Source organism: Staurois parvus, unplaced genomic scaffold (assembly GCF_062004578.1).
Source record: "Staurois parvus isolate SC_StPar_1 unplaced genomic scaffold, SC_StPar_1.0 ptg001754l, whole genome shotgun sequence".
In the NCBI taxonomy this organism is placed as follows: Eukaryota; Metazoa; Chordata; class Amphibia; order Anura; family Ranidae; genus Staurois; species Staurois parvus.
Window position 1 is genome coordinate 977,501 of NW_028319550.1, and position 12,500 is coordinate 990,000.

The window sequence follows — 12,500 nt, forward strand, 5'->3', positions numbered from 1 at the left end:
TGCGCAGTGCTGTGCCGCAGACAGTACCCCATCAGCCACAGCTGACAGACGTACGAAAAGTATCTTGGCCAACACCTTTCTATCTGTGTTGAGAAGGGCGATGGGACGCCAATTCTCCACCACAGACGGATCTTTCCCCTTTGACAGAAGGATTAGGGCCGACCTTCTCATTGAGGGAGGCAGCAGGCCCTTGGCCAAACATGCGTTGAAGACCTCCGTCAAATGAGGAGCCAACAGACTCTTAAAGGTTTTATAAAATTCTGCCGAGAGCCCGTCGGGTCCCGGCGTCTTTTTGGATGACAACGAGTCAATGGCCTGCTCTACTTCAGCCACTGAAATCCTCTCTGTCAAAGAGTCGGGAGAGTCAGACATCGCCGGCAGCGGTGTTTCGTCAAGGAAACGTCTGGCTTTCTCCATGTCTAATTGCTTCCGCTCCAGGATGCCCGAAAAGTGGTCTCTGACCACACCCAGAATTCCCGGCCTGGACCGGACCAGGACTCCCGAAGTGTCGATCAGGCCGTGTATGACCTTCGAACTCGTCGCCTCACCGCAGTTCTTGTAAGGGTCCGGGGAGTTAAACTTCCCGTAGTCCCTCTCGAGAACGAGGGAGGCGAGACGGTCATACTGGCACTCCCTTAGTTGAAGCCTTAGAGTGGATATCTGCTCTTGGGAGCCTCCCGAGGACACCAGGCGGTCTAGCTGCCTTCGCAGCCCCAGGTAGGCTCGGTACTTTGAGACTGCCCTGTATTTTGAGACCCCACGGAAAAAGCCCTCAGATCTCTTCTTCACTGCTTCCCACCATTCGAGGCGGGAGCAGCCGCTCTCAAGGAGCGAGGCCTGATCCGTGTAGAAGGCCTCAAAGGCTTCCCTAACAGCAGAGTCCTCCAGTAGCGTCACGTTCAGACGCCACAAGCCCCGCCCTTTCTGAGGGGTCTCGGCAACATTCAGAGTGACGGATAGCAAAACGTGATCGGAGAACTCTACCGTTTGTAGCACAGGGCCCACAAAGACAGAGTCCCCCTTCAAAAAAAACCTATCTAGTCTACTCTTACAACTACCTCGGGCGTACGTGAAACCGGTGAGGTTGGGGAAGTGTCGAACGTGCACATCCACCAAGCCGGACTCCCTGACTATGCTGTTCAGAAAGATGCTATCGTATCCCAGGGGGCCTCCGGCACCTGCCCTGTCCTTCGGCCTAGTGATGGTGTTAAAATCACCGCCGAAGACCACCTGCTGGGACGTAAAAAGATAGGGCTTGACTGCCGTGAGGAGGCTCTTCCTCGCCCTCTTGGACTGAGGGCCGTAGAAATTTATAAGGCGAAGGGATTGCCCCCTCACGACAGCGTCTACCACCAAACATCTGCCGACTTCCACCTCAACCACTCGTCGGCATGCCACCGAACCGGTCTTAAAAAGGACCGCAACTCCACTACAGGGCTCGGCCGCAAGAGACCAGAGGGAGGGCCCATACCTCCACTCCCTCTTTGCAAGGTGCATCTCCGCCACAGATGCTAGCCAGGTCTCTTGCAAAAATAAAATATCAGCTTCAACTCGGCTGAGAAAATCAAAGGCCATGTAGCGAGCCGCCGTAGAGCGAATACTCGCGACATTAATGGTCGCGAGACGACATGGAGCGGGTACAGCCATTCTTAGTGTTTGATGTGGTTATGCTCAACCTTGACATACAGAAAAGAAAAACATTTAATCCACAGCGTCCATTTCATGTACCGAGGACTGCTCGTCCTCGTCCTCCTCCGAGGACAACACAGAAAATATATTGCTGAGGTGCAGAAAACCATCATCCGGGGGCCCTTGATGACCACCAGACCGGGGCACACCAGGCTGCTCCACAGCCCCCTTTGTTTTCTTCCTCCTCCTCTTTCTATGTGCCTGCCAGTCATCTCTAGAAACCTCCCCTGCGCTCTCACCACTGGTGGGAGTCAGCTCCTTTGTTTGCCTCCTGGTACGTTTTTGTGTACTAGGGGCCTGCACACCTCCCCCCTCTGGGACTTTGAGGGCGCCACAGAAATGTTCGGCAGCAGGGGGCACCGGCGTGCAAACCGTGCTCGCTTCCTCCTGACATGTTTCAGTGTTGGGCCGAGGGACCAACGGAGTAGAAGGGGGAGGGGGGGAAGGAGGAAGGTTTTCTATCTGGGGAGGTGGGACCTCACTCTGATTGGCCTGACACTCAACCTCAGAGTTATCCTGGTCCGTAACACTGGCACGCCCTGCATGCTCAGACTCCTGTCTCCTCCTCTCAGATCTCCTTAGTTGTGCCGGGGTCTTCCTCCTAACCGGCGGGGCAGTTGTGACAGTATCCTGAGATGTGGCAGCAGTATGGGTCCTCGAAGACTCCCTCGGAGGCCGAGGTTCCTCCTGACCGGTTGCATGGCCTCTAAAGGCCTTGGGGCAGCGACTAAAGGGGTGGCCTATTACCCCACACAAGTTACAGACGATGATGTGACAGACGTCTGCGGCGTGACCCACTCCGTTGCATCGGATACATCGCTGCACCGTACAGTCTGCGCTAAAATGGGTCGGGCTCCCACATTTAAAACACAGTTTTGGTTGTCCTGGGTAGAAAACCAGGATGCGATCCCTGCCGATGAATCCACTGGCAGGGATGTGAGAGACTGACAGGCCCCTCCTACCCAGCTTTACATGGGCAGTCCACGTGCCTGTCCAGATACCCTTCTCGTCCAGTCTCTTCCTCAGCGGACCCTGGAGCTGACCAAATCTGCTCAACCAAGTGACGATGTCCTCCTGAGGAAGAGACTCATTTCTTACCATGACGGTGACTTGTTTGACCTCCTCCTGCCTGGAAATCGCCACCAGTCTGAAACCCTTCCATGCCGTCTGTGACTTGACCAAATCGTACCTCATGAAAAAAAATTCCATTAATATAGGGGTTAGGAAGCTGACATCAAATTCAGACGTACCATGGGGGTGTATGACCGCGAATATATCCGCGACTTTGAAGCCCAGGCTGAGGACTCTGTCCACCACCTCCCCTCTACTTGGGCATGGACCCTCCCCCTGCCACTTAAGCTGGACCACGTTCCGTCTTCTCCTCTCTGGACCACCAGTAACTCTGGACCATGTCCCAGCTCCCTGGAAACTTGGGGGCATTGCAAAAGACTGGGGGCCAAACTGGCCATGGGAGGGCTCCTGCCTCACTTTGGCACCTGCGACATCCGCAAAGGATCTACCCTCCTGCAGGGACGCCACCGTGTTGGAACTATCCGGGGGGAGGTTTTGCACCCCACCAACTTTGGCACCTTGGGGCTCCCTCCGGGCACTGTCAGCAGCTTTTGCAGGGACAGGGGCAGACTTAGACACTTCAGCCTTCCTTTGGGACTTTACACATTTGTCAGGATTTTTGCGGGCAGCGGATGCCCCAGAACCATTCTGCCCATGTACCTCCCCCGTTTTACCTGTAGGGGCCCTATCACAGAGGTCCTGGGGACCTGCGGGGGGTTTAGGGGAGGGAGAGTCCACACCACACCCCGCACCTAAGACCGCCATATCGGCATTACCAGGGACCACTTCTGTACAGACTTCCTGTTGTTGGGACCTTTCCTGCTCCCTGATGTAACTTGTAGCAGGGCAAGGAGTCTCCAACACCCCCGGCTCACAGTCCCCCCACTCTGGACCTTTTTTCCCTGTGTGTACAGTCTCACCAGTCCCTGAGTCCTCGGATTCATGTGTCTTTTGTGTGACTTCCTGTGTCACGGCGCTGGCCACGCCTACTTCTGGTTTCCTGCTGTGCTCCGCCTCTGCCTCCGACTGTGATGCCTGAGATTGACCGTGGGCTGGTCCGGGTGTGTGCGCAGCCGCGGGCGCCATCTTGGAAGCTGGCACATTGCTTTGTCCGCATGTCAGGGGCGCTTGGGATGCAGGTAAGTTCCTCTTCGGTCTCGGTGTCACGGCGCCGGTTCCTCCCTCTTCCAGTTGCACTCGTAGATCAGAGTCCTCCTCCCGATGAGCGGTAGAGTGACCCTGGGCGGGTCCGTGGATACCGTCCGTTTCGGGTGTCGCTGTAGGGATATCAGAATGTCCGGGCGCCGGCTGACTAGCTGGGGAATGACCCTTGGCGGGTCCTTGCATGCATTCAGCCGCGGGCGCCGTATGAGAAGCTGTCACACTATCCTGGCAATGACCCTGGGCGGGTACGGCTTCACACACAGCTGCGGCCGCCATTTTAGAAGCTTCGGGCGCCATTTTACAAGCGTCGGGCGCCATTTTAGAAGCTGGTACACTATCCTGGCAATGACCCTGGGCGGGTACGGGTTCACACACAGCTGCGGCCGCCATTTTACAAGCGTCGGGCGCCATTTTAGAAGCTTCGGGCGCCATTTTAGAAGCTGGTACACTAGCCTGGCAATGACCCTGGGCGGGAGTTGCGGGCGCCATTTTAGAAGCTTCGGGCGCCATTTTAGAAGCTGGTACACTAGCCTGGCAATGACCCTGGGCGGGTTCGAGTTCACACTCAGTTGCGGGCGCCATTTTAGAAGCTGGTACAGTAGCCTGGCAATGACCCTGGGCGGGTCCGAGTTTACACTCAGCTGCGGCCGCCATTTTGGAAGCCTCGGGCGGCATTTTTGAAGCCTTTGAAGCTTGCCTACGTGCAGGAGATGCCGTCTGTGAGACCGGCGCCTTCTTGCTGCGGCCACTCGATGACAATACTGTTTGTGAATGTTCATGTTTTACCTTTCGCTGCTTCTTCTTCACACCTTTCACATGACTTGCTGCTCCACACTCTTCTGTCAGTTTCTGCACCACAACGACAGGTTTCCTGACTGAAAAGTCTGCTTGGGCAGTCACCTCCTTCTGTGTTCCAGTCATGGGATCCACTACCCCTTCAGTCAGACTTGTGTCCGTATCTGTATCACTCTCTGCTGCTTGTAAGGGGGGGTCCACCTCAGCTGCAGCTCCCACCTCTGGGGTCTCCACCACCCCTGTCACCTGAGGTGAAAGTCCATCCCTGGCCCTGCGAGAGGCCTGGCTGCCTAGTCCACTGGCCGCTTTCACTCTGTGTAATATGTCCACCAATGACTCACGCTGCCCGGGGCCACTTTTGGACAAATTGTTCAGTAAATCCAAGTTGTCACCACAGAGGCCCTTCAGCCTGTCAATGTCAGCTTTGCAGCTGCTCCTCCTGCTACTGTTCATGTTGTCTCTGGAGGTCCTCAGCTTGGCCAAGTGCGCCATCCCCACCTCAAAGACACGGCATAGCTTCTCCATCAGTAACTGGACCTTCTCCTGTCTCGCTGCTGCTGCGGCCTGGTTCTCACCTGGCTGCGGCCTCCCCCAACTGACTACGGCCTGTGTTCCAAGGAACAGCCTCTCATCCGTAGTGAGGACAGGGGCCTCTTCATCCCCTTCCTCATAGCCAGACTCACACCTTCCTGGGCTGCAGGATTCCATCTTCTGCCTAATCAGCAGCCGGTGCCGGAGCTCTGCCAGACACAACCTTCACCTGCCACTGCTGGCTTCAGACTCACCCTCACACACCTGATGGGCACTGTCACCCCCCTCCTGGCCAATCAGCAGCTGGCATCACAGCCCCACTCTGACTGACAAGTGCGCCGTCCTGTCACATTCTGTCAGGGAAAGGTCACCGCTGTTTCCTCACAAATACACCTTTATTTTCATGGTTTTTTTTATTTTTTTTTTTATTTTTTTAAATTTTTACAAAAATAATTTTCTTTCTTTTCTATTACTGCAGCTGCTGTCTCCAGACTTTCCTTCAATAGATCCTTGTTAATCCCTTCCATACCGGCACTGTCACCCCCACCCCCCCCAGGACAGGTTTCAGCTCTCAGCGCTCTCACACCTTGAATGACAATTGCGCGGTCATACAACATTGTACCCAAACTAACATTTTATCATTTTATTCACACAACTACAGCTTTCTCTTGGTGGTATTTAATCACCGCTGGGCTTTTTATATTTGGATAAATTAACTAAAAAGACCAAAATTTTGGATAAAAACACAATTTTTTATTTTTTTATTTTAGAAAAGTTTGCAAATAAATAATTGTTCATAAATTTAGGCCGAGATGTATTCTGCTACATGTCTTTGTTTAAAATAACACAAATTAAGATGTATTATTTAGTTTGTAGGAAAGTTATAGAGTTCACAATCTATGGGATAGATCTGAATATTGATCAATCCTGAAGTACTGACAGCCAATGTCATTTCCTGAGGTCCAAGAATGTCAGAACGGTGCAGATATCCCCCAAATGTCAGAACAGTACAGATATCCCCCAAATGACCCCTTTTTGCAGAGTAGACCGTCCGACGTACTTCATAATAGGAATGTCAATTTTTTTGAATTTTTTTTTTTTTGGTCATTATTTTGTTGAAAATTTAAAATAATGTCTTTCCAAAATTTTTTTTTACATCCTGTCACCAGTGCAGTACAGCGTCATCATATAACTGGCATGGCTGTGATCAGGGACACTGAATGGTGACAGTATGAAAAAATTTTTTTTTTTTTTTTTTTTTAATAGTTCACTATGACCAAAGTAGTACAATGTTACCATAGTATCATTGTACTAATTTTGGTAAGTAATTTTTTTTATTTTTTTTTTTTTAAATTTAGCGTATAGGAAAGAATTACTTTGCTATAAGCAAGTATTTACCTGAATGTCATAGATTCATTTTTTTTTTTTTTTTTTTTGGTGCTTAGCTGTGATTTGGACACAACTGTCATGTGATTGTTCACAGCAGGTCACATGGTACCGGCAACAGGGGCCGGTACTCCGATCTGTCATCATCCGTGTCCGAGTTACACCGCCGGTGACAGATCGCGCTGCTCTGCAGCAGCCCAATCTGTGCATGTGCGGGAGGACATCATATGGCATCCACCCTGAATGCTGATGACATTTGTTGCCCACCATTCGCCCATAGGGGGGGCGGCTAATGGTAAAAGGGATAGGGTTATGGAAGGGAAATTTATGTTGTTCTTGTCTGCCGTTTTGTTTGCCATAACTCCATGTTGTTTCTTGGATTACATGTTGATTAATTCCTTTTCTATGATACCCAGAATGAGTTCATTAGAATCTGAATACATGCATGTCAAAGCTGTGTATCTATCATAGAACTGAACTCACAATATTCGTATACTTGGAAGAGGCAGGAATAGCATCCAATTATTTCTCTGTACGAACAGCACCGGCTTCTACTATCATACAGGTAACAGTTACCCACTTTTGCTGTATGGGAGAATCTACATTGTTGACATACACAGCCTTTACAAGTATCCAGTCAAAGTCCATTCTGTGATACAATATATATGGAGTCTAATGAAAGATTTACATTGCTCTTTGAAAGGCTTGGTGTGTGTGAATTTCTTTTCTTACAGAGACCATTCTCTTTGGCCCTACCAGTGCTCATTATTGGCACAAATCACTTTTCTGGTATCTTCAGTCAAACAGAGATCCAGTTCCAGGCAAGCCTGATCTAACAACCTACGGTTCTATGGGGTAGGTACCTGCTTAAATTCAGCCGAGGCTGAAGCTATTATTGATTCCAGCTGACACTGTTTATGTTGTATATTCGGGCTCTATTCTCAGCTTCTTTCAATTTATCTTTTAGGGTGTCCATCTCAGCATGCAGATCATCCACCTCCTGTTCATGGCCCTCCAAGACCGTAGTCACCAGATCCATATGTTCTAGTTGATGGGCACGATGGCTCAATTCTTTTCTATCTCAAAGCAGATCAGAAGATAATTTTCAAGAGGCAACTGTAATCTCCTCTGGCACTATTGCGCATAATTTGTGTAGCAAGGCTTCAGTTTTTTACTCAAGAGGACCAGTCAGGCCCGATGGAAGCTGCTGCTGACTATAGCCATCCGACTCAGGATCCCCTGTAAGCTGCGTGATGTTATCAGGCTTTGGGGGTCTGGGCGTTAGCTTGATAGTGTGGCTATGCGGAGGGGATTGCTGCTGGCCCCAGAGTTTGGGTTTGGTGCATGTTGTTCGATGCATTTTTATGACAAGTCTAGGTAGTTCACAAACACAAAGGGATGGGGGTGTATGGTGTCTCCAGACATAGATGGACAGATGGGGGACAGTGAGATAGAGGGGAGTGATGTGGTATATGGTGTCTCCAGGCATAGATGGACAGATGTGGGACAGTGAGATAGAGGGGTGGGATGGGGGTGTATGGTGTCTCCAGGCATAGATGGTTACTCACTGTCTTATGATTGTTTTCTCTGTGCTCAGAATACTCTTCATTCTTGGTCAGAGTAGAGAGAAGCTGTGATCTGCCTGCCAGATGTCAGAGACGTCCCGTCATCTACAGAGTACTTCTCCTGGGTTGGACTATGGGAAGAAGTGATGGAGCAGCAAGGACACCCTGTGACTTAAGGTAGGATGAGTTTACAACCACATATCAGACACCAACCTCCTCGCTGTTGATCTTTCAGAACTAGAAAATAGGACTGTGCATCCGCTAGGATTTACACTCTCACACATTCACACCAGATACCAGCCTCTTCACTATTGCTCAGTCTGAACAGGCAAAGATTGCAGCAGCTAAGACACTTTAATATCAGGCTTGAATTCTGGTGTGTTTGTGGTTGTATGCAGCTGAGTAAAGAATTTTTAAAGGCTATTTAAAAAATAAAAATTAATAATATATATATTATACTTAACTGCTCTGTTTAATGGTTTTGCACAAAGCAGCCACAAATCTCCTCTTCTGGAGTCCCCAGTAAGCATTCTAAGCTCTTCCTCTTCTTTGTCCCCAGTAGCAAGCCACTTAATATTCGGCACAACTGCGGCTCATTTCTGAGATAAGCAGGGGGTGTCTGCTGACACATACAGAGAAGCTTGACCCCGTTGTGCTTGCAGGATTTGATTTGCAGCATCAGCCAATGGCTCACACTACTGCCTCTGTGAGCAGAGAGGAGAAAGCTGATGTAAATGTGCACAGCCCTGGATCATGACAGGACTCGGGTAGGTATAAGGGGGGGCGGTGAGGAGGCAGAACGATTACTAGAATATTTTTTACCTTAATGCAGAGAATACATAAAGGTATAACATGTTTAGCCTTTAGAACCACCTGAAGCCTTCGCCAATGTCTGAGCTGCTGCACAATCCTGTGTATTCAGGCGCAGCATCAAAGAGGCCGGTATTCTGTTGTGTGCATGTGGCTGAGGAAAGCCGGGATAAAGTCTTTGCTGCTTTAACTGAACAAACAGGACTGTGCAGCTGCTTAGATGTTGGTCCGGCTTTACTCAGCCACATGTGTACAATGGAATACCAGCCTCTTTAATGCTGCAAAGTCATGATTGTGTGTTCAGAGACATTGGCTCAGCGTTACTCTGCCACATGCACACATCAGAACGGCTGCTTCTTTGTTGCTGCACAGTCCTGTTTGTTCAGATGCAGCAGCCAAAAGGCTGCTATTCTTGTGCATGCATGTGGCTGAATAGGGCCGGGACAATGTGTAATCTGCTGCACAGTCCTGTTGTTTGTTCAGATAGAGCAGCAAAGACTTGATCCCGGCCTTCCTCTGCCACATGCACACAATGGAATACCAGCCTCTGTGCTGCTGTCTCTGAACAAACATGATTGTGCATCAACTAAGAGCCCGATATTTCATTGTGTGCATGTGTCTGAGGGTGGATGTACTAAAGTATTTGCTGTTATATCTGAACAAGCAACAGGACTGTGCAGCAGACTAAACAATGTCCTTGCCTTAGACACATGTACACATCTAAATACCAGCCTCTTTGCTGCTGTGCAGTCCTGTTCATACACAGCAGCAATAAGGGCCTGTCATTCCCTTGTGTAAAGCCAGGCCAATGTATTTGCTGTTTAACATTTTTTTTTTAGGGTCAGGGTATGTGCTTATTGTGCGCGCTCTTTGTTGGCTTGTGGTTTTGATTGCTGTTGTCTTCTATTGGTTATTACCTTTTTTTTTTTATTGTTGTAAGGGTGCAGAGGTTAGTTGATAGTGTGGCAGCATAGTGTTATTAATAATGTGTGTATAGTAACATGGGGAGTCATACCAGGATCAAACACAAGGCTGCTGCAGAGTGACAGTAATATATGTATAGTAACATAGGACAGCCATACCAGGATCATCCACAAGGAGTCAGCATAATGTCAGTAATATGTGTGTAACACAGGCGGAGTCATACCAGGATCATCCACAATGAGGCAGCAGAGCATGAGTAATGCCTATCATAACATAGGCAAGTCATACCATGATCATCCACAAGGAGGCAGCAGAGTGATTGTGATGGAGATAAGAAATATTAAGTGTTCTTGCATAGCAGACCCCTTCCTGTTAATAAGTGTTCTTGAATGGCGACCCCTTCCTGTTATTATGTCTTCTTTTAGGAACACTTATTTTTTTCTCACACATATATATAATTATTCTTTTTTTTATTATTATAGCCAATTTTACCACCCTAAATAATACTACAGTTTTTACACTACATAGACAAGTAATATACGGAAACGTGCGTATTGTTCACGATTGTTGTGCTATCACTTTGTGGAATGTTTTGCTGAATTTTTTAAGATTAATCTCTGTTTTTTTTTTGCTAAATTTTACAGTAGGAATGAATGCTGCATCTACAGTGGAAGCAGAGCACAGCTACAGGGTTGAAGGAAAAATCATAACATGATTTGTAAACTGCCATCACTCTGTCATTTTCAAGCCCACCTAAACATATCTTATATAAAAACATTCAGCTATCGGCTGTCACTAAAAATGTTCACGGCTAAGCCATACTCCTGATAGTTTTCACAATATGAACATTTTTTTGAACATCACCACTCACATTGACTTTAAGTGAAACTTCACTCAGAGCCACCATAAATTTTAAGTTACATTTTTAAAATGTAACTGTGCCTTCATTTTTAATATTTCAGAGACATACTATACATCAAACTTTAGCTCTGCTTCTATTGATTATCACAATATAAGGCTCTTAGTAGTAGCATTTATACTTATAAAAATAAAAAGTTTTTAAATATGGTAATTGCCAGTGAATTTGCCAAGTTGGAGAAGTGTGTTTATAAAAGTCTGTCAGCTTCCTGACTGAGTGACTTGCTATAGCAACCAAAGATGATTGACAGGCAGCTGAGTCAACAGGCTAACTGTGAGCTGCAAAATACAATCTGAAATTCATTTATCACTATCAGGCTTGCCATGTTCACTGCTTACATTTCATCAATCACTTTGTTACGGTTGACTGCAAGAATACTTCTCACAATTTCCCCAGAAATTTTAGATTTTCTATTTTTATTTTAGTGTTTTTTGAAATCAACACATGTGTCTATTAGTCAGTTGGTCTGCTTACTTAAAATTTGGAGTTCATATGGACCGCAGGGGGTATAAAATGAGATTGAGCTCTGGAGGGAGCGCAGACATCATGGTGTCCTGTGGCTGTGAAAACCCAGACTTGTTGGCATTGGGTGCTTGGGGGGAGAATGGGCAGAGCTTAATTCAGGATGGACAGAGTAACTTCTGGCTGCAGGCCTCTCTAGGTGATGCATTGAACTGTGCTTTGCGCAATCCTGGGACTTGTGGTTCTACATTGCCTGTGTGATCTTGAAACTGCAACCAAGACATACAGCCCTCTGAAGACCCGTGAGGAGTTGTTGAATAGCTGCCTAGACTTCCTCTGTTGGTGCCACTGCTGGCTGGTGAGTCCCTGAATTGCTACCCTGTGCAAAGGATTTAACTCTCTCCTCTCTGCCTGCTTGATGCCGCCCCCTGTGTTGATGATCCAACCTGGACTTAATCCTTGCACACCCGAGTTCTGCCGCACTGTCATGTGCCACCTCCTGTGCTGAGGACTCAACCTGAATTTAATCCTTGCCAAGCTGATTTCTGCTTGCCTGCTGGGTGCTGTCCCCTGTGTTGAGGATTCAATCTGTAATTAACCCTTGCCTGCTCAAGTTCTGCTGCCCTGTTATCTTCCACGCCTGTGCTGATGATATAACCTGGATTTAATCATTGCCTGCCCCAGGTCTGTCTGTTGTGTGCTACTCGGACGTAACTCCTTGCCTGACAGTCTACCACCTTGCTTTTTAACATAGACAGTGCAACGGACTATTGCCCCCGCATTGCCTACAATAACTTGGTAAGTCTTGTCATCTGTGACACTCTATGGTATGGATTTAACTTTTATTTTGCCAGATATACTCATCATGTTTCCTCCATATCACTCAATAAAAGCCTTGTATGTACCACTGCTCTCTGTGTGTTCTGTTCCACCAACCTCTCCGCAACAGTGATGGTAATGTGTTTAGTAGCACATGGGAGTCTTAACATGATTATCTACAAGGAGGCAGTGGAATGTTAGAAGGGTTTTGAGTAGGGGGTGGTTTTTTAGTTTTGGGTAGGGTGTGGGTTAGGAGTAGGGTTGGGTTTGAAGTTGATTTAGTCAAGGACTGACTCATCCATTGCTTATCTGTTCCTGTCCTAATTTATGACAATAGCTTTTGAATTTGCGCAAATTGTAAGGGA

General features: G+C 48.0%; 1 protein-coding gene and 1 long non-coding RNA gene across 3 annotated transcripts; one reads left to right on the forward strand and one right to left on the reverse strand.

Moving 5' to 3' along the window:
- Nucleotides 1-1,701: 1,701 nt before the first annotated feature.
- LOC149434424 (uncharacterized) lies at nt 1,702-4,392 on the reverse strand. The gene has a single exon (XM_089663706.1). It carries the CDS (start codon nt 4,354-4,356, stop codon nt 1,702-1,704), a length of 2,655 nt encoding a protein of 884 aa, XP_089519832.1. The 5' UTR covers nt 4,357-4,392.
- Nucleotides 4,393-4,886: 494 nt separating this feature from the next.
- Nucleotides 4,887-12,220, forward strand: LOC149434425 (uncharacterized). 2 transcript variants are annotated; one of them, XR_016308668.1, is made up of 4 exons: nt 4,887-7,201; nt 7,371-7,491; nt 7,604-7,877; nt 8,234-12,220. It is a non-coding gene; the product is annotated as an uncharacterized LOC149434425 (long non-coding RNA). The 2 variants fall into 2 exon arrangements; XR_016308667.1 differs by having other exon boundaries at nt 4,887-7,491.
- Nucleotides 12,221-12,500: the final 280 nt, after the last annotated feature.